This window comes from Cyanistes caeruleus, chromosome Z, assembly GCF_971803275.1.
Source record: "Cyanistes caeruleus chromosome Z, bCyaCae1.hap1.1, whole genome shotgun sequence".
Classification (NCBI taxonomy): domain Eukaryota; kingdom Metazoa; phylum Chordata; class Aves; order Passeriformes; family Paridae; genus Cyanistes; species Cyanistes caeruleus.
Genome location: NC_141732.1, coordinates 38620575 through 38641010, shown reverse-complemented (window position 1 = coordinate 38641010; position 20436 = coordinate 38620575). Strand labels below are relative to the sequence as shown.

The 20436-nt window shown below is 40.3% G+C and overlaps 2 protein-coding genes across 14 annotated transcripts; one reads left to right on the top strand and one right to left on the bottom strand.

Moving 5' to 3' along the window:
- Nucleotides 1-583: 583 nt before the first annotated feature.
- LYRM7 (LYR motif containing 7) lies at nt 584-9802 on the bottom strand. 13 transcript variants are annotated; one of them, XR_002870221.2, is made up of 7 exons: nt 7385-8918; nt 6752-6824; nt 6072-6142; nt 3516-3597; nt 2902-3033; nt 1851-2046; nt 584-1115 (listed from the first exon to the last, which is right to left on the bottom strand). XR_002870221.2 is itself a non-coding variant. In XM_086867052.1 (5 exons), exons 1-5 carry the CDS (start codon nt 9457-9459, stop codon nt 1039-1041), a joined length of 330 nt encoding a protein of 109 aa, XP_086723178.1. In that variant the 5' UTR covers nt 9460-9802; the 3' UTR covers nt 584-1038. The 13 variants fall into 13 exon arrangements, 4 of the variants coding, with proteins under 4 accessions (XP_086723178.1, XP_023800635.1, XP_023800637.1 ...); XR_015280109.1 differs by having other exon boundaries at nt 8737-8918; XR_015280108.1 differs by having other exon boundaries at nt 2902-3018; nt 7385-8807.
- A 1903-nt stretch (nt 9803-11705) lies between these two features.
- On the top strand, nt 11706-15899 carry HINT1 (histidine triad nucleotide binding protein 1). Its single transcript, XM_023944898.2, has 3 exons — nt 11706-13088; nt 14682-14786; nt 15558-15899. The coding sequence occupies exons 1-3, from the start codon at nt 12978-12980 to the stop codon at nt 15720-15722; spliced, it is 381 nt and encodes a 126-aa protein (XP_023800666.1). The 5' UTR covers nt 11706-12977; the 3' UTR covers nt 15723-15899.
- The last annotated feature ends 4537 nt before the right edge of the window (nt 15900-20436 follow it).

The window sequence follows — 20436 nt, the reverse complement described above, 5'->3', positions numbered from 1 at the left end:
ACTGGATGGAGGCACTAGTTTTCTGGTTTACTCAGCCAGTGAAACTGAATCAGTACACACACAGATTAGCAATTCTGACATCTTAGAGACTGGAAATAGATACAGCAGGACTCATGAGGTGAGACATTATCAGACTATGTCACTTCTGTGTGAGGTACTTAGATCCTAGGGTGGTGCCTGCTATCAATTTTCACTAAGAAAATATTCTATGTAGCACTGCAGTTGTACCTTGCTCCAATTAAAATGGAAGTGAACTGATCATCGTGATGAATTCCACAAGAACCAAGGAAGTAACCTTAAAAAAAATGCAAATTATTAGGGCTTACTAATCAAACTTTTCATATAGTCACTCTAGGCAAGTTCACTTGCAACTAAACAGCAAGGCCCTTTTCTTTAGAAAATGCCTTAGTCACTCAATATTTACAAGTTAAAATGCAAACCATAAATTCATAAACCATATGATCTAAACCAACATCCTTAGGTTATGTTGTGGCTGGTTTCTCTTGTACTGTCATCTGAGAACTCAAACCCTAACATTCCTGTTCATTCCAGAATGTCTAGAAGAAAAACACTAGACATGCTATTTCATTGGTAAAGCATGAGTAATTTATTCAAATAAACTTTTTAAAACTCTCTCAAGCATCACAGTATGTCAGTGTACAACTAGTGACAACTTCAGAAATCATGCTTTTGGTGCAAAACATAAATTTAACATTAAATGCCACAGGATGATTTTTCATTACTTCAAAGAAGCTTAGGATTGATAATAAACTTAAATATAAATATTATCAGTAGTAAGTACTGTATTTAATTTTTATATAGCTTTCAAAAACTCTGGATTGCTGGGAAACAATCTCTGTCTGATAGGCTGTCATAATCAAAAACATTCCTGGCTGAAGTAACACAATTCAGCAGTGTACTTTTAAGTTCTGTGAAAGTATTACTATCTTCCACAGAACAAGTGCATGATGATATCCTGGCACTCAATAAAATCAGTGAGTTGATTTCAGTCTCTCTTTTCCTGGTAACAATACTTCCTCAGGATTCTTGCTTTTTTGTTGGTTTATCTAAGTACGGAGTGTTGTCCTGCAGCAGATCTTTCCTGGGTATAAGTACTGAAATAGAAAAAAACCAAAATAGTAAGACTATAATCTTATGGAAAATACTACTTCAAATTCTAAAGGTATTCCTACATTTATAAATGAAACATCCAGTTACTAAAATAAGCATCTGAACTTCTGCTAAGTGTACAAGTAGCATCATGATATCTCAGACAAAATCATATCAAGATTTTACTTTCAGCAGGTCACAATGTTTTCCTGTCTCCTGTTATAAGCATTGAAAATTTTGATATTAAGAAGCCATAAAAAAATTATAAAGTTTTGCAGTAACTTTTAGCAGGGGGGTGAACAGCATTTTTTTCAAGTCTGAGTCGTATTATGCCTCCTTCAGCAGTTTCAAAGATGAATACTGGATTTGACTTAACTCTCTCCCCCAAGTCTGGGAATCTAATCTGTAATATTTATCTTATCACACTTTTTTTAAGGCCAACAGGAAAAGAAAGCACCTAATGAAAGTTACCACCACTACACTGTCACAGAATTGACTATTCTGTGTCCTCCATTACTGAGTCCCCTGTTCTATTCAGTTGCAGGCCCATGTTTTCTCTCTTCCTCCTTCTGTGGCTGATACACCTGGCTGTCCTAGCCCCATCCCTACACACTCGCACAGGACTAGAACACAAGCTAGTATGTGAGCATGAATCCATGTGGCTTTTGCAAGGGAAGTTCTGCCTTACAGCCCCCAGCTGGAATTCTCTGAATGGCGCTTCAGAGGTTACCACAACATGCCTGGATTCCTGAGAGTCCCTTGGCCAATGCTTTTATAAAACCTTATTATGACAGAAGTCTTGCACAGGTAAGTCATAGGTTAAACTGTAAGACGTGAACAATAAAATGATCAGGTCATCCACCGGAGTGATGTCAAATGCTGAGTTCTACGGGTATTTTTGTTGACATGTCACTGTTCAACATATCTGTAAGTAACCTGTGAAGAAAACATTTTTAATTGTACAATCCTGAACAATTTCATTAAGGAATTGTCTTACCATGAAAAATAGCAAGACTTGACTGAGTAAATTGATGGACAAAATTACACCCTAAGACATGCAATGCAGACAGGTCAAGAAAAATACTAACTTCAAAAAATAAATGATAAGTTCAAAACTGATTATGACCACTCTGATGAGTTTAATGAGTACAATTTTGTAAAAATAAGTACCTAACATGTATGTGTGGTAGCCAAAACTTAAATTTAGAATTAGCAGTGACTATTAGCAGGAATCCAGTTAAAAATGAAAAGAGAAAACATTATTGTGCCATATTGTGTGTATAAATGCCTCCTTGCCCACACTGTGCAGTGAATAGCAAGAATAATGACAAAAAACCTGTTGTTTCTGAGAGCTGTTTCACTGGGGAAGTGAACAAAAAGGAGGGAATAAAGGACTTAAAAATTCTTTTTTTAATGATTAAAAATTAACAGCTTGATGAAAATGAAAAGTAATTGAAGACAAGCCCATTGAAGATAATTAAACCAGAAAACATCCCTGACTGAGGAAGTGGTGCCAGGTGTGAACAGTTGAAAGAGGTGCAAATTCATTTTGTCTGCTTCTATTCTTCAACTCTTATCTGCCTGGAACCACTGTGGAAGACTTGACACTGGTCCAGACTTATCTTTGGCCTTGATTATAATTGCTGTTTTAAAGTTAAATGTTTTACCGAACCTAAAACTGAAAATTGGTGCAAAACTTAACAGACAACAATAAACGGAAGTAAAAGGAAACAATGTACACAGCTGAAGATTTCCTGTATTCTCTACAGCACAGTTGTATGCTGAGCCCACCTACTACTTCTCTTTTTCACTGCAAGATAAAAGAACTTCTAAACCAGGAATCAGGATCTCAGATGACAGACTTTGCATCGAGGTAATCACTGTGTCACAAATTTTACGCAGCATAACCTGAAACAGAAATTGCTGGAAAGAGGTTTTGGAAATGAACACTCAATCCTCAGAGAAAAAGCTATTCTATGGTCAGTGTACATACTGCACTTGCTAATGTTCCTCAGGCAGCTCTCCCTATTTGGCAGAGCAAGCACGTACAGATAGGTACTGTGGCTACTGCCTTTAGACATATGCTGACTCACTGGCCTGTACATGCATGCTAATTAATTGCTGACCTTCCCAATAGTTACAGCTAGTTAAGGGCATTAGAAGTAATCACTGCCTCTTTTCTACTAGCCTCCATTCTTCAAAACATTTGTATGGAAACTCTGTACCTTTGAAACCTCCACCTGTCCTAGGTAGCAACATTAATGAATAGCTTACATTATGAATTTCATCAGAGAACAACAGACAGGCTATTTGCCTTACTATTCCTTTCCTTATTTTCACATTCTGTATTTATTTACTAAGTTATAACATATTTAAGTATCTTTTCAGCATGCAGGCTTACTCACCTATTTTGTCAGAATCTGTGTGAACTGCCTGAATAACAGAAGTTCTGAGAATCACTTCAACATCTGAAGCTATTTTCAGAAGCTAGTAAAAGGAATAAGAAGTGAGGAACAACAGAGTAATTTAAATTATATGTGACTTTTTCTGAAGATATTTTCCATACTAGACAACTATTCAAACAATAAAGTCATTTACTTGTACTACTCAGTTACTTATGTACTATGTATACACTGTTTTTACCTTGGGGATCCTGGAATAACTTACAGATTGATATGTAAGTGACCTTGACATGGAGCACATACTCTGGCTCAGTAACATACACCAGTACATACATCTGTGTACCCACTTCAAACTGCATACGAGTAAGGTGAAATGCAACTACAAAACAAATTAACTAGTTTGCAGTGATCAAAGACACTCACTCATGCCTCAGTAACATTTGACTTCCCATAATGAAAGGGCAATCTCATTCTTTCAACACTACTGTTCCTGAAGTAAGGAGAGAAAAACAAGGGCAAAACAAGAATTAAGAATACTGAGGTTTCACAGAACTGTGCAGAAACAAGGCACTACCTAAAGACTACCCAAGGTATTAGTATTTGGCAAAAGGCCTAGAATTCCTTCTCTCACTAAGACGATAAGCTGAAGCACTCTTGCTAGCTTTGCTGAGCCATTAAGAGAAGTCCAATACTTGTTTGCATTATACATGTGTCAGAAATAAATGAAATTGCTCAAGTGAGACATTTCAGGAGATATGCTCACACTAGGAAGCGGCACATACCAAGAGAAGCGGATCTTTGCAAAGGCTAGAGCTCAATACTTGACATGTACACTGCACTTCTTCTCATGCTCTTCCCTTTTAAGGGCTTGGAGCAGGTACTCTCCAGTTCCCCCTGCTGAAAGCCCATTAGCAGCTAGGCTGTATGCTCCTGAAGCACAGCTTCCTCTTTAGATTGACCTTAAGGGAATTCTTCCAGCTGCTCTGACACTTTACAAAACGAGACAAATCACAGGAAGTGGAAATAACCAAGGTGACTTCCTAAGTGCATTCCTGATCTGAACTAAAACTGGTGCATTGAGATTCAGCTACCACATTTCTCATTCTCATACTGTAGACAGTTAAGTCGATCTCCTTATGTCACTGCAAGCTTGACATGTACATACAATACATGTAATACATGCAAGTAAACACAAATACTCTATGTCATATTAGAATATACTGTAGCTCTCTATTCTGGCTGGTCAATATTCCATTTTTCAGTTGCTGTCCAAAGCAGAACACTAACAGCACCAAGTTAATGTAAACAAGCACCCAAACGTTCTCAAGTCCAGTATAAAACTTCATTCAGTTCCTCTGCAACCAAGTGTATTCAGTGTGTACATGTAATAAAATGACACAGCTCCTGTGATGTTCTAGGAGTGTGTAGCTGGGATGGAAGTCTAGTATTTCTTTCACTGACACAGTTAATCAAATATTAACTAACCCATACTAAGAAGACACGTGTATTTTGTAGGTTGCCTACAAAACAAATACAGATTTCAGGAATTGCAGCAAATACTTTTCCTGTACATCTATTAAAAAAAACAACCCTGAACACATAATTTAGCTGATCAGACAGTGGTAACAAAATCATTGAGTATTATTTCAGGAGGTTGATACAAACTGAAATTCAGGAAGTCCTAACTAAATGGTCAGAACTATTTATGTTACTATTCAGTGGTTGGTATGAAGAAAAGGTTTACATTTTATTTCTTCAAGGGACAGATGTAAGCACTTTCCTCCGACCAGTGCCCAGTGACAATGTAAATACAGTCTGACAAAAGGCTGAATGACAAGGACTAAGTTTTTCACTCTATATGAATGTTAATAACTTACCTAAAATACACAAGTTCTGTTTCAGTTCACAGTAACTTTTAGAAAAAATGACTCGGCAGAAAGTGTTAAGGTGACAATTGAGCAAAGGAAACTAACTTAGTGAGTTAACAGAATTCTCTAATTATAAGGCATGATGAGGAAAGAAGAAGCAAAAATATCCCTGTACTATAATTAACATATACTACAACTACACTATACTACAATCAATCATATAATTTTGCTGGTTTTTGCCTTCCACAAAGATGCTGACTCATTTGTGATCTGTGAGTAACTGAGCAGATTAATTTCTCTATTTGTTTCAATTTGCCTACACAACTATGATCAGGTAAACTTAAGTGACTACAGTGCATATAGATATTACTAGCAAAGCATAAAATATTTACATAAAAATTGCAACTTTAAACATTTTTTCCTATGGTTTTATTAGAAACTTCAAAATACTCACACTGAACTATCAGAACACACTTTCTTCTTAAGTATTTTTGTATAAACAAAATTCTATAACACAGTATTAATACTATTGGCAGTATCTATGTATTTATAAACGAAGACCCATGTAGAAGTCTTTCTAAACCAACATGGCTTTCATGATGTCTCAAAGTGTTTAGAAATCCTTTAAGTACAAAACTAATTTCTAAATATTCTTACGTAAAGTGCAAAACAACAGAAAGCCAGAAAATACCTCATTAATCTTCTCTTCTGATGTCTCGTCTCGGTTATTTCTGAATTCTTCATTTATCTTTTGTCTTGCAGCTAAACAAAGTAAACAACAAACTAAAGCATGAACAAAAATCATATTCTGAATTTGTTGCTGCCCCAAAGTTAAGAATCTTAAGTCCTTTCTGGCACCTTCCTGGGACACTCTGATCAAAGAATTTCAGTGTAAGATTTCCATGTAATTCACATGATGTCACATTTTAAATTGAATGGTGTACAAATAAAATAAGATTCCAAATTTAGCATTTTGTATTGCATACACAAGGTACTAAAAAAGCAGGATTAATCCCTTGACAAAAAAACATACATAGAGAATTAATTAGTACAGCTAAACATGCTCTGGCTACACTAAAGAGAAGTTAAAAAATGAAATAAAAATATCTCCCAGGAAGATCAGGTACATTTAAAAAAGAGATGTTTCCCTTCCAAAATATGTGCTGAGTGCTTAAATCTAAGAACGATTTTTTTTTGTTTTGAATTAAATATGTTGTTATGGTCACGCAAGTTTTCCCAATTATTACTTGAAAATTATGGGAGTAATTTGAAGAAAGATTATGTTAAGAATTCTCTTTCTCTGTATTCTGAGGAGAAAGGTCCATGAAGTCTAGGTTAGCAAGCACACACCATACAAAACAAGTATCTCACCTTCAAGTGCTTTGGTATCATTTTTAAAAACTTCTTGCCGTGTTCTGTGTAATGACTTAAAAAGCTTCAAAACCTGCCAATACAATATCAATAGAATTAACTTATTTGCTTGCAGGACTGTTATTTAAAATGAACACGTTACAAATGGTTGAAATTTCATGTTCTTTCCATTTAGTACAGAATTCGATATGGAATTACCATGTAAGAGGCTTTACCTAAATTCCTGATTAGAACACTTGCAGCCAAAGCAGATGTAATGTCATCAAAATCTCAGACAGATCTAGATATTTCACATTACCCTAGGATGCTGGCACACAATTCTAAGTAATTATTTGGCATGACGGGAATATAATATTGAAAATACATGGACACAAGTATTATTTATTGTGCCAATGTCAAATAAACCAAACATAACTGGAATAACTCTAGAAGTCAAGTTACTTGAAGTCATTATCAAGGTTACATCAGCTATTGAAAGACAGAAAAGGAAACGGCTCAAGTATTCTTACATAAAAATCTTCTACAGGTGGTGTGGCAAAACCAATGCAAAGATCTTCCCTTAAATACAACTGCCAGGTCAGCAAATGAAAAGTAACTCAAAAACTCAGGATTTACAATGTAGATAGGACACACCTGAATATGTATGAAAAGCAAACTCCCCTGAGAATCACAGCTCACAGTCATTTGGTTTTGGTTGATCATTCATACAAACTGTAATGAGTTACAAAAATCCTCAAATCTTTATGAGACTTTTTTTGGTGTTTGCCACAGACTGAAAAGGATTTCTGACGAGCACCAGTAAAACAAAATCTTGGTAACAACATGCCTTTTGAAGCTTCTAGTACTTCCTATCATGTTTTGTCATCTCTAGAGGACATAATTCCAAGTACTTCATAATAATCTCAAATTGTTTTCTCACGAGTAGTATTCCAAATGTTTTTTAGGATACAGAACAAACACCATTCCCTAGATGGGTGAATCTGTGGAAGGTAAACTCATGGAATTAAAACACAACAAATAAACTTCTTGCTTTGCAGGTATTTTAACATCTCAAAATTTTTCTAATCCACAATATATTTGCCATTGCTGCAAACATCAAGTCAATATTACAAGTGATTTTATGTTGAACATGTGTATGGTATAACCTGAAGATTTTTATGGTTATTTTGAAGAATTTGATGAGCCATTTGCAGGCATCTTCCAACCCTTACAGCAGTCTACAGCTTCCTCACGAGAGAAGGAGAGGCAGGCACCAATCTCTTCTCTCTGGTATCCAGTGACAGGATCCAAGGGAATGGCCATAAGTTTTGTCATGGGACACTTAGGCTGGGTATCAGTAGAAGCTTCGTCACCTAAAGGCTGGTTGGGCACTGGACAAGGCTCCCCAGGGAAGTGGTCACAGCACCAGCCTGACAGAGCTCAGGAGACTTTCGCATAACTCTCTCAGGCACATGGTCCTGTACAAGACCAGGAGCTGGACTCGAACATTTCTGTGGTTCCCTTCCAACCCGGGATATTCTCTGGTTCAATTTCTTCAAAGCCCGCCTGGGAAGTTTTCCCCACACCAGCCACAGAATACCCGTATTAGACGGTCCTGATCAAGATACATTAACGCGGATACCTCTGACCTCTACAGTCAACTGCTTTAACAGAGAGCAAATACTTATCGACTGTACTCCCAAAACTGGGCTTCGAGACACTTCTGAAAGAGGTACCGAAGGACAATACACCGTAGCAATGAAAGTGCTTAAAAATCCTTGTTTTTCCCTATCTTACTCTCACAAGACGTGTGTTTTGATCTCTGCTTGTCACATTTCGCTTCCTTTTCCCGCAATGGCCTTTACGTGCAAACCGCTACTTTCTTTTACCTAGCTTTTTGTCCTTCTTGTTCTGAAAATCTATGTCTTTTGACTGCACAAAAGTTACAAGGCTCCAACCTCCCAGCACGAACAGTATGTGTGTATATGTGTGTGTATGTCACTCGCCTGCCCGCGGCTCCCCATGGCGCCCGCCGCCCGCACCGGCACACCGGCAGAAGTGCCGCACCGGAAGTCACGAGACGAACCGAGCCGCGCCCTCCCGCGCCGCGGCCGGTGCGGCCGCCAATGCTGTCCTCCGGGCTCCGCCCGCCGCCTCCGGCGTTCCGAGCAGTGTTTGTGCCCCCGCCCCGCTGCCACCGCCGGCGGAGCCGACGTGGCCTTTACAGACTCACAGAAGGGACTTCCAGCTCACCACAGTGGGTCATTTGGTCCAATGTCCCTGCTCAGGCAGAGACATGCCAGAGCGGCTCTATCGGATCTATCCCCACTGGGGAAGACTCCACAACTTCTCTGGAAAATCTGCTCCTGTGCCCATTCACCCACGCAATAAAGTTCTTCCTCGTGTTCACAGAAACTTCCTGTGCATCGGTTTCTGCCCACTGCCTCTTGTCCTATTGCTGGGCACCACTGAGAAGAGCCTGACGGCATCCTCTGACACCCTCCCTTCAGATACTTGTAGACATTGATGAGGTCTCCTCTCAGTTGCCTCGAAGCTGATCAGGCCCAGTTCCCACAGCCTTTGCTCGAAAGAGAGATGCTCCAGTCCCATCTGCCCTCCACTAGACCCACTCCAGGAGCTGCATGACTCTTGCACAGAGGAGCCCAGAACTGGACACAGCATACCAGATAGATGTGCCTCACCAGGACACAGCAGAGGAGCAGGATCATCTCCCTTGACCTGCTGGCAATGCTCTTCCTGATGCACCCCAAGATCCCATCTGCCTTCTTGGCTATCCAAACAGTGCCAATCCCTGGTATGCCAAGGTCTGGCAGGAGGCAGTCACTGCCTGCAGGAGGAGCTGAAGGCAGTCCATAGCAGGTAGGCAGTGCTACCCACAGGCTCCTTGGTCCACTGGAGCTGTCAGTGGCCCAGGGACCCCTGCCCTCGGAGGTGAGCCGCGGTGAGGACAAGTGGCTGCTCCCTGCCCAGCACCCCCTGCCAGGGTCTGCAGATCACTGCCCAGGGTAGCACAAAGACCAATGTGTTCTACTCCTTCTTCTGAACAAAAACATAATTATTTCAAATGGGTAACTGGACAGCCATCAGTTTCTGTGTGACACCTAGCACGGCCAATAAATGATGATGTTTGCTGCTGCTGCTTCAAATCAGTTTTTATTTTGCCAGACCGTTTCCTTGCTCTTGCAGTTAGAGCAGCCAATGGCAGTTCAGAATCCTTCCTTATCTGGGATGCCTTCTTCTTTCCCAGTCTATTTTTTCACCGCTTCAGAAGAAAAGTTGTGGTTACAGTTCCTTATTTCTATGCTTATCAGTAGTGTCTTGGGACCTCTCCACTTTCTAGGTACCCAGCTGTACTTAGAAGAGGCCAGCTGCACTTTTCAAGGACACTTTGGTTCCCAGGGTCATAGCTACCGAATTGGCAGGTTTTTTTTTTCTGCTAGTGTTATCCAACAGGCATTTTTTTCTGTTCAGTCATTTCTCCTCTCTAGTCAGGTCACTTTCTTGGCTGCTCACATCAAGCTCCCCACAGCTGTAGCTTGCCTTACTCACACCCTGACCACATCGCCTTGGCCTGGTACATCTATAAAACTGAACTGCCATCCTCTTGAAAATCAAACAAGCTTGTAGTTTACTAACACATTATTCAGCATTAGCTAAAGGCAGCATAAGGATTTTCTATGTAATCAGCTTTACTTCTCACTAGACCTCTAGCTTCAATACAGTCTGTTTAATAGTTTAACTGCAATTACATTGCAAGCTAATTGAAATGTGAGAATAGTAAATTATTACACAATAATTTTAATATTTTTATTATTAATTAATACTCAACTTGTAAGCACCCATTACAAAGGTTTTTTTTACTGTGTAACTCATAAAGAGACTTGGTCTGTTAGCAGAAGTGATGTTTACTCATAATTTATTTCCAAGAATAATTATTGCAGATGTGAATGCATTAATTATACCCGCTGAAAAGAGGGTCTAATTCATTCATTGTTCTATTCAAAATAATATAAAAGTTGTTGTTTACATGCCGAGACAAATATATGCTGAAGTCAACTACATGAGAAAAAAAGGTTTTGCTTTTTCAGAGAAACTTTGAAACTTGTCTATGTCTTCTGCTTTCTAGACTAACTCCACAGCAGCCCATGGAACTACTTAAAATATATTACCATATGTAGATGAATCATAAATAAGTATTTTACATTAAAGTCCTGAGTCTGTCTAGCTAGTAATATCAGATCTTCTATTCTTTCACAAAATACAATTCCTGAGAAAATGGGGGAATAAAATGAATTATGTATTTGCTGAATAACCATGGTTAGACAGCAATATAATTGAAAGAAATTTGTCCCTGAAGCACTTCTTTTAATTATCATAAAGCTCAAATACCATCTGTAGGACATATATCTGTCAAAATATCTTAATCCAGAACCATCATCTAAGGAAGAAAATAATATTTCATTGTTTAATGTGCTTTATCAGAGTTTTTTTCAGGGTCTTCCATGATAAACTATTTCAGAGTTATTACCAGAAATATATGACAAATTCTGCTCTTTTTGTAATATGTTCAGGTAATCAACTGTGGAACCGTATTAGCTTTAAGCCACTTAGCAATATTTATTCCCTTCCTCCCTCCAAAATGCTTTCCTGTAACATTTTTGTTTAGAGACAAATATATATAAATGACTATATTAATATCCTCCTAAACAAATCTTCAGGGAAATCAATCTATTTTATTTGTGAAGTTTAGAAAATCATAGAATCTGGAATGCTCTGGGTTGGAAGGGACATTAAAGGTCATGCCCCTATGGTATGCCTTAGGGCCCCTATGCCCCTACAATGGGCAGGGACACCTTTCACTACACCAGATTGCTAAGAGCTCCATCCAGCCTTGCCTTGAATGCTTCTGGGGCACCCACAACTTCTCTGTGCAGCCTCTCCCAGTGCCTCACCATGCTCACAGGAAAGAATTTCTTCTTCACAACAAGTTTAAACCTCAATTTGTGAAGTTTAAAGCCATTCCTCCTTGTCCTGCCACTACATGCCCTTATAAAAAAAGTCTCTCTCCATCTTTCTTACAGGCTCCCTTCAGGTACTGCAGGGCTGCAATTAGGTCATTCTGAAGTGTTTTCAGGGGTGAACAATTGCAGTTCTCTCAGCCTGTCCTCACAGAAGAGGTGCTCTGTCAATCATCAATCTGTTGATAATCTTTGTGGCCTCCTCTGGACTCACTCCAACAGCTCCATGTCCTTCCTGTGCTGGGACCCCAGAGCTGGATGCAGGGTTCCAGGTGGGGTCTCACCAGAGCAGAGCAGAGGGACAGAATCCCCTCCCTCCCCTGCTGCCCACACTGCTTTGGATGCAGCCCAGGACACGTTTGGCTCTCTGGGCTGGGAGTGCCCATGGCTGGGTCATGTCCAGCCTCTCACCCACCAGCACCCCCAGGGCCTTCTCACAGGGCTGTTCTCCATCTCCCAGCCTGTGTTGATAGCAGGCGTGGGTGGCCTCGACCCAGGTGCAGGACTTCATGCTTTGTCTTGTTAAACAGCATGAAAATGAAACTTCGTGGTTACTCTTTAAGGCTTATGCTGTTTATTCCCCCTGCTTTTTCATTTCCACTATTTCATGACTGGTGTCATAGCTATATGAAAAATCACTTACAACTAGATGTATAGCTATGTAACTTTGTGTTGCCCTCTGAGAATTATTGCTTGGCTATATTGATTAGTTTGTTTCATGGTTACAAAATTACTCACATGCAGTAGAGCTAGCGCATGAAACTGCCCTTCTGCAAGAATTCCACTAGCACCAAACACCTGCAAACTTTGATGGAAAAGCGAAGGGCAGCCCAGCCTGGTACAGACTGCAGGAGCTTATCCCAAGAAATCACACAGATATTTGGGTTGGATTTGATAGCAGCACTGCTGCCTACAGCAGCTTTTCCCGGGACCGCACTACAACTGCAAAATCGCCTTGCACCTCGGTCCGTTGATCCCTGCGCAGATCCTGCAACACTTCCTCCCCCCGGATCCCTCCGCGACTCCCGGGTCAGCGAGGGCGCGCCACTGCGGCGGGCGGGAACCAGCGGGACAATGACAGGCGAAGTCGCCAATCAGCCGGCCGGGCTCGGATAGCTGCCGGCTTTAGGCCAATGACCGCCGTGGGGGCGTGGTCATAGAGGAAGGCGGGGCTGGGGGCCGGCGGGAGCCGTGCGGGAGCCGCCGCCATGGCTGACGAGATCAGCAAGGCTCAGGCGGCACGTCCCGGTGGGGATACCATCTTCGGGAAGATCATCCGCAAGGAGATCCCCGCTAACATCATCTACGAGGACGAGCAGGTGCGGGCTGTGCAGGGGCCGGGGGCGCCGCGGAGGCGCTCAGGAGCGCGGCGGGGCGGGCGGGGCGGCCCCGCGCCTCCCTGCACCGTCCCTGGAGCTGCATCGGGCTCCTTGCCAGGGGTCGAGGGTTCTCACAGATGGTGTAGGAGGGTAGTCGTGAAACCTTTACCACCCGCAGGCAGCGGTCTTGCGGGTTCCGAGCGGAACACCACGACTGGGTGCTTTTGCAGGTCCCGATGTGTCTCTCAGTAGCCTTACAGAAGTTATTCAGCTCTGCCTGCTGGTCTTCGGCAATGAACCTCCGAGGGGGTTTGCTGATGCATCGTAGCATGTTGGGGCCGAAATGAAATAATTAGCTTTAGAAGAAATGCAGAAGTTATCCCCAAAATGTAAACTAACTAAACTAACCCATAAGATCTCCTGCACTTTTCCCCCCCCGTCCTTCAGATTGAAGTACAGGAACCCCATTAACAGGGATTTTTTTTTCCTTTTAATTTACGGGTTTATTCTCAGAGTACAGTACAGACTCGCTAAGGATGCAGTTTGTCAGATTAATGTGCTTAAAAATCATGCATAGCTTGAAACAGCGTTTTCTTAATAGATGGCAGAATAGTTACAGTTGCCATATGCTCTGAAGAATATTGGAATGTTCACTGCTTTCTGCTAGTCATGCTCATGCTTATGTTACTGCTTTGTGTTTATGTGAAGGTGTTTCGCTGTTAAACGTGTTGGGTAAGTCAGAGATATCCTTGGACTAATGGTGGCAGAGTGCCTTCTGTGCATCTGCACGTTTGTCGAGGTTCCAGTACCCAAGTCCAAGTTCTGTGGTTGGCCATTTGTATAAAGAGACACAGCTTCTTTTTCTCTTGCCTATTGGCAGTTCCTAATTTGAAATTTAGGTGATACATGCAGTGTCTGATTGGTTGTAATTTTGATATTTAGTCAAGATTTAGCTAGTCGCTACAGACAGATGTTCATATTTCAAAAGTGATGGCTTTCTCTTAATTAGACAATGTCTGAAGCAAAGCTAGTGTTAAATGCATTACTCTGAAATACTTGGTGCTGTTGAGAGGAGAAGTTTAATAGGCCTCAGTCACATAACTTCAGGATCTTTAGAATTGCTTTGCTGTCTTTCCCCAAGGAAATATTCAGGCATAACTGGAAGATGATTAGCAACTCTTTGCCATTTATTTTATCATACATGGTGTTAATAAAAAAAAATAAGCATGAATGTACTTTTTATAGGCATGCCAACAGCTCTACTACTTGTTATGCATATGTTGCAATAGTAAGTCTTGAACCTGATTGCATATTGCTTTTCTGAGAAGGCTGTAACTTTTAAATAGTACTTTACAGAGCAGTGATTTTTTTCAGCAGGTCTTGGTAAGCAGTGTTTTGTGTTTAGAAATGAAAAGATGTAGAATAATATAACACTCCAGAAAAATTAACACCTCTGCTTATGCAGAGGGTATTACGAGGTTGTCTGGCAATCTGTTGAAGTATGTATTTATTGGGTCATATTGATTTATTGAAATTCTTACTTTTCTCCGAAGCAAATTATATTTTATAATTTGCCGTTTCCTGTTCCTCCAGTGCCTCGCGTTCCATGATATTTCACCCCAAGCTCCAACACATTTCTTAGTGATTCCTAAGAAGCCAATTGTCAGGTTGTCTGAAGCAGAGGATTCTGATGAATCTGTAAGTACTCTAAAGGTTTTCGGTACACCAAACCATACTTTTCATTACTTCATAATGTACTAGGCTGTCCCCCTTTTCCTCTTGATATTTCAAAGAGGCAGAGTAGTTCTCTGATACTATAATCCTTGTCCTCTAGTTTAAAAAAATGATAGAGTTAAGGTTTTCCAGTCAAATTAGCCAGAGAAAGCAAATTATAGCTGTATGTGTATGTTCTATGCAAAATGAATTGGTATTTGTTATCTTATAATTGTGATGTCTGTTTTCATCATTTGCATGGAATAGTACTTACTCTTACATGGGCTTGGGGGTTTTTAGCAGGTCAGAGGTGAAGAAAAGGAAAGTTAGCTGCGAGGTGCTGAATATTTCATTTGTAACTAAAAACTTCAAGCTCAAAGATTTTTGTAAACTTTGCATGGTAAGATAAAGTTCCTTTTCCGCCAGAACGATATATATTGTCTGTGGGGACTTCAACCATGAAGTAAATTTAACTTCTGTCACACCTTTGTAGTCTGTTACAACCTGGCTTGAAAAAAACGAATAGTTCTATTTTCCCCCTATATTACACATAGCCAGTCTCTACAGATTTTCTTGGAAAGTGTCAGTTGCAGGCAGACAGCAATTTGAAGAGCAGTGGCTGAATTTCTGAGAATTAATTTACTGGTTTATTGGTTCTCTGCTTTTATTCCTTCCCTTCCTGCCCTTTCCCCTTTTCTGTGTGTTTCCTGTTCGTTGTTTTTTTTCTTTTTTTTTTGTTTTTTCTTTCTCCTCCAGCTTCTCGGGCATTTAATGATTGTTGGCAAGAAGTGTGCTGCTAACCTGGGCCTGACCAATGGATACCGGATGGTTGTGAATGAAGGGCCTGAGGGTGGGCAGTCTGTCTATCACGTACATCTCCATGTTCTGGGTGGTCGCCAGTTGGGCTGGCCTCCTGGCTAAGATCTGTACACCACAGGAGTTAACTGCATGCATACAAGTTACCACCAAATAGATTTAATGTGTTGTCCATCAATCTAGCCACTGTGAGTGTACTGTTTTTTTTTAATGTGTGTCTACAGAGGGTAATAAACGCTCTGAACATCATTCGCACAATAAAGATTAAGCATGTGGGAATCATCTCTGTGTGGTGTGCCTTACTGATGAAAGCAGTATGACTCTGCTATGTTATCTGGAGTTTAAAGCACGAAACGTGTTTCGGTCTGCTAACGAGTCTTCTGTAGGTACTGGTTTGCCAAGGCATTCAAAACCTAAAGGTGCAACCACTTATCAGACTTTGAAATCTTCTGGGAAGAAATCTTCTATGTTTTTTGAATGTGGTATGTAAATATTGGTAAAACCAGTATAGGTTGCTCCTAAAACTTTTTTAAAAAGTGAAATTCCAAATATGCTGTGTCACTACAGTGTAGTATGTTGGGAACAGACATTCTAAGGCTCCATTTTTGGAGTGAGAGTGGGTGAAACAATAGTCTTAGTGGCAGCTGCTGTAGGTCCATAGCACATGGGTGCTTAAGTCATGATTTTGATCAAATTGAGGACGTGAAATTAAAATACTGAACTGTCGTAAGATGTTCAAGTCATTTCTTGGCATATAAGCAGAATGATGTAGTATGCATATGTATAAATCATTTAGAATCCAGGTTTTGGTTAGCATATCTCTTTCAGTTAATAGTACTTTTGCTGTGTTGCTACATACAGTTGTTTATGCAACAGTCATCAGATCTCCAAGACAATAAATTTTCTTGAAGGGTTACAGATGTCTCTGTCAGTGTAAATATAGAAAAACTGTTCTTTCTGATAAAATTAAGTCACAGCTAACTAGTTTTTATGACAAAAGATACTTAAAGGCCTCAGATGCCTTGATAAAAGCAGGTTACTTGTGAGCATCAAAAGTGTTAAAGAAATGTGGGGGTGTGTGTAAAGGGTGTATAAATAAAAGCAGTGAATTGTATTTTCTGTTTGGATAAAACTTGCAAGTTTGGTAAAGCCATTTGAGTTCATTCAACCAGAAAATACTCTGTAAGTACTTCAGATTATTCTGAGCTTTCAAAGTTTTACACTAAGATGTGACTTAAGCAGAAAAAGCTTAAAAAGCAGCTGGTGCTTCTGAAGGAGGTTGGTCTTGAGTTCAGAATAAGCATGTTGTTCTGTAGTGGTGGCACAATGGCTCTTCCCCTGTGTAACTTGTGTAGAAGTGAAGAAGAAAACTACCCAGTCCCCAGAGGTACAGCATCCCTGAGCAAAAGCTGAATGCATATCATAAGTATGAAGTATCACTAGCGGACAGAGTGGGGCTACAGTAAAGGTTTGTGTCTGGGAAACTGGCTGTCAGAACAAGTTCATGGAAGGCCCTTAATGATAGTGAGATGAACTGTTGGCATCCAAATGTGGGAAAAGGCATATGACGTGTGTACTTCCCTTATTTCTATTGTGTGTGCATCCTTTTTACCAACACTGGCATATGTGATTTGAAGCATGACTGGTGAAGTTTTCACTGCTGATATACTGTATAAAAGTAACCTAGTAAAACTTCCGTTGCTTTACTTGGAATCTTGGAGATGTACTTGTAGATATATGTGGTTTGGGAAGGTAAGAAGACTTCCAAGTGAGGGCCGAACCAAGAATCTTGCAAAGGTAGCCATTAAGCCATCTTGCTAACCAATTTAATTGTGCTTAGGTTTCAGATAAGTACCTTCTGGACTGATGTTCAAATGATGAGTAGTTCTCATCAAGTAGTTCTGAGACCTGTCAAACAATGGTATATTCAAAGTGGGAAAAATAAAATGGAAGTAAAACTTTTCTCTAATTTGTACATGTAGGAAGTGGAAAAACTGGGCATTAGTTGATCTCTTTTAGCTCTCAAATACAATTGCCAGTTAGTTCTAAAAGGCAGACCAGTCTCCTTATCAGTTTTCTTCTGCTTGCATTTCTTTTACTTCTGTGGTGAGGTGATGACTCCAGTACAGCTACTCTCTGTTCTGTGATTTCTAAGGGCACTTAAAAAAGTGAGATGAGTTAACTGCATCACAGGGAGGCAACAAACTTCATCTTAGTAAAAACCAGGGCAATGGATATAAGAAAATAGTTACACTGCATATCCTTTTACTCTACATTAGTGATAGATCTGAAATACCCAGAGGAAGGTCATGATCTCTCAAGCAGTGAAATGTTGAATGACAAAAGCCTGTGGGCAATCCAGGGATTTCACCTTTATAGAATTTTCGGGCTGAAGGTAGAAACAATTTACTTGACTTAAGTACTGGTTGGTGTATAATCTGTGTCCACTTAATGGAATGATTGAGCTAGGCAACATCTATGGTTAATCTCTGTAAACTCCCTGAGGTATAAGGAAGTTGTTCCAATTTCTCAGAGAGAGGAATGGAGTAGAGAGTGGTTTTGGAAGCAACAGGGAATTTTAATGTGGCTTGTCATTTCAGGAAGACTGCATTATTACTGTAAGCTGTAGTGGTCTCTGGTGGAATTTGTGTGTAATCTTCCAGGTAAGGTAACCACTGTTACATCACTCTTAATCAGAGGCAACCTGACTGACTGAGAGAGCGAGCTACACTACATATGTGAAATTTATATCAGTTTTTAAAATGTCAGATACTGAGTTTGAAGTAACACTTCCTAAGCATGAAAATTTGCATTCTATTGAATATATTAATATAATATTTTATATAATATATTCATATTAAATATTGGGTATTGAGCTGTCCACATGGACCAGTGGAGTTCTTGAAAATCCCATGACAGTAGCAGTTGCCAGTCTGGACAAGTCATCCTGACTGAGGCTGCAGTTGTCTTATTTTTGCCTTTCTGTTTGCTGTTTTCTTGTGTGTTAGAACTAATTTTTGTGGACCACACTCATTTTCTGTGGAATTTCTCTCAGGAGCAGTGTGTTGGTATTTTATTTGATTATGTTTGTGTTTACTATGGATTTAAACACAGAGTTCTGTCTTAATTTATTTTCTGCTCCAGTTACTGGGGGGGAAAACAACCATTGCAGCAATTCCTTTTACTTCTTAACAGATAGGAAATGTCTGGTAAACTAAGCAAAATTTTATCTTGTTTTATTGTCATTTCCAGTTAATAATTTTTCTTTTTGAGAAACTGTATGTACTCAGCTAGTTTACAGCTAAGCTTGAAAGAACTGGGGGAAAATCAAAACCTAGGCTAATGGTGTTGGGCAGAGCTGTTTGTCAGTTTTGGCTATTAGGTTTGTGCCCTGGACCTATCTCGTCAAGGATTTGAAGAGGAAATGTGGTTTTTCGTTGTGCTGTGTTGTGGTTACACATGACACTTGAGGTGGTTACATGGCTGCCATGTTGGAGAAAAAAGTTGAGTCTGAATCTAAAATCCAGTCTTTCAGGTAGAAGTTAAAGAGGCAGTGGTGATTTAAGGAGAAGTTACTTCTTCAGTTACTTGGTTAGGACCATGACTCTTTGGCAATAGGAAAGCTGGGAAATACTCCTTCTGAGTGGGAAGCTTCAAGAAGGAAAATTGTCCTGAGAAACAGAAGATCTTGAGAGAAAAAGCATCTAGAGATTCCAGAAGAAGAAGATCACCTCTTCTCTACTTGCGGAAAAAGGACCATCAGTTCTGTGTACAAAGGATAGAAACTGTAAGTATTAGCCAGTGGGGGTGTTCTGTATGTTAGAAACCCAGCAACACCTCTCAAGATTGTTCTACATGATGGTCTTGGAGGTAATTTCCAATCTTGATGATTCTGTGATTCTCACATATTACAGAGTAGATGTGAACATGATTCATTTGGTCTTGCTAAACTTGTTCAAAACACAGTCTCACTGGAGAGAATGCTCTTAGGATATGAAGGTTAAAGGGACAAAAACTGAGGCTAGAGCTATAGTTGCTGAGCCTTTTTTGTGGAGGATTTGTGTTGGTTTGGCTGAAGGTCAAGGACCAGTCAGTCCCTTACAACAAACTTTAGTGTCAGAGAAGACAGTTGAGAATAATTATACTCTAAAACAATCAGGTATTCTTATTTTGTTGTCATGATAGCTGTACTTCTGTAATATTTTCATGGACTAGAGTCATAGAATACCCTGACTTTGAAGGGACCCATCAGGATCATGGATTCCTGGTGCTCTGCAGGACACCCCTTGAATCACCCCACATGCCTGAGAATGTTGTCTAAACACTTCTTGACAGGCTTAGTGCTGTGACTACTTTTTGAGGAGCCTTTTCCAGTGCCCAGCTACCCTCTTGGTGAAAGACCTTTTCCTGATATCCAAAGTAAATCTTTCTTGACTTGGCTTCCTGTCATATCCTCAGGACCAGTCACTGCTCATGAGAGTGAAGAGATCGGTCCCTGCCCCTCTGTTTTGCCATGTGTGGATGTTGAAGACCTCAGTGAGGTCTCCTCTCTCCACTGTGAACATACCAAGTGACCGCAGCTGCTCCTCATATGACTTCCTTTCCAGACCCTTCCATCCTTGTGGTCCTGCTTTGGATGCTTTCCAACAGCTTCATGCCTTTTTCATATTGTCGCACTCAAAACAGCCCCCAGCACTGGAGGTGAGGCCACCCCAGAGCAGAGAGAGCAAAGCAGGACAATCCCCTTCCTTGCCTGTCTCGTGATGCTGTGCCTGATGCCCCCCAGGACATGGGTGGGCATGTTGAACTCATGTTCAAC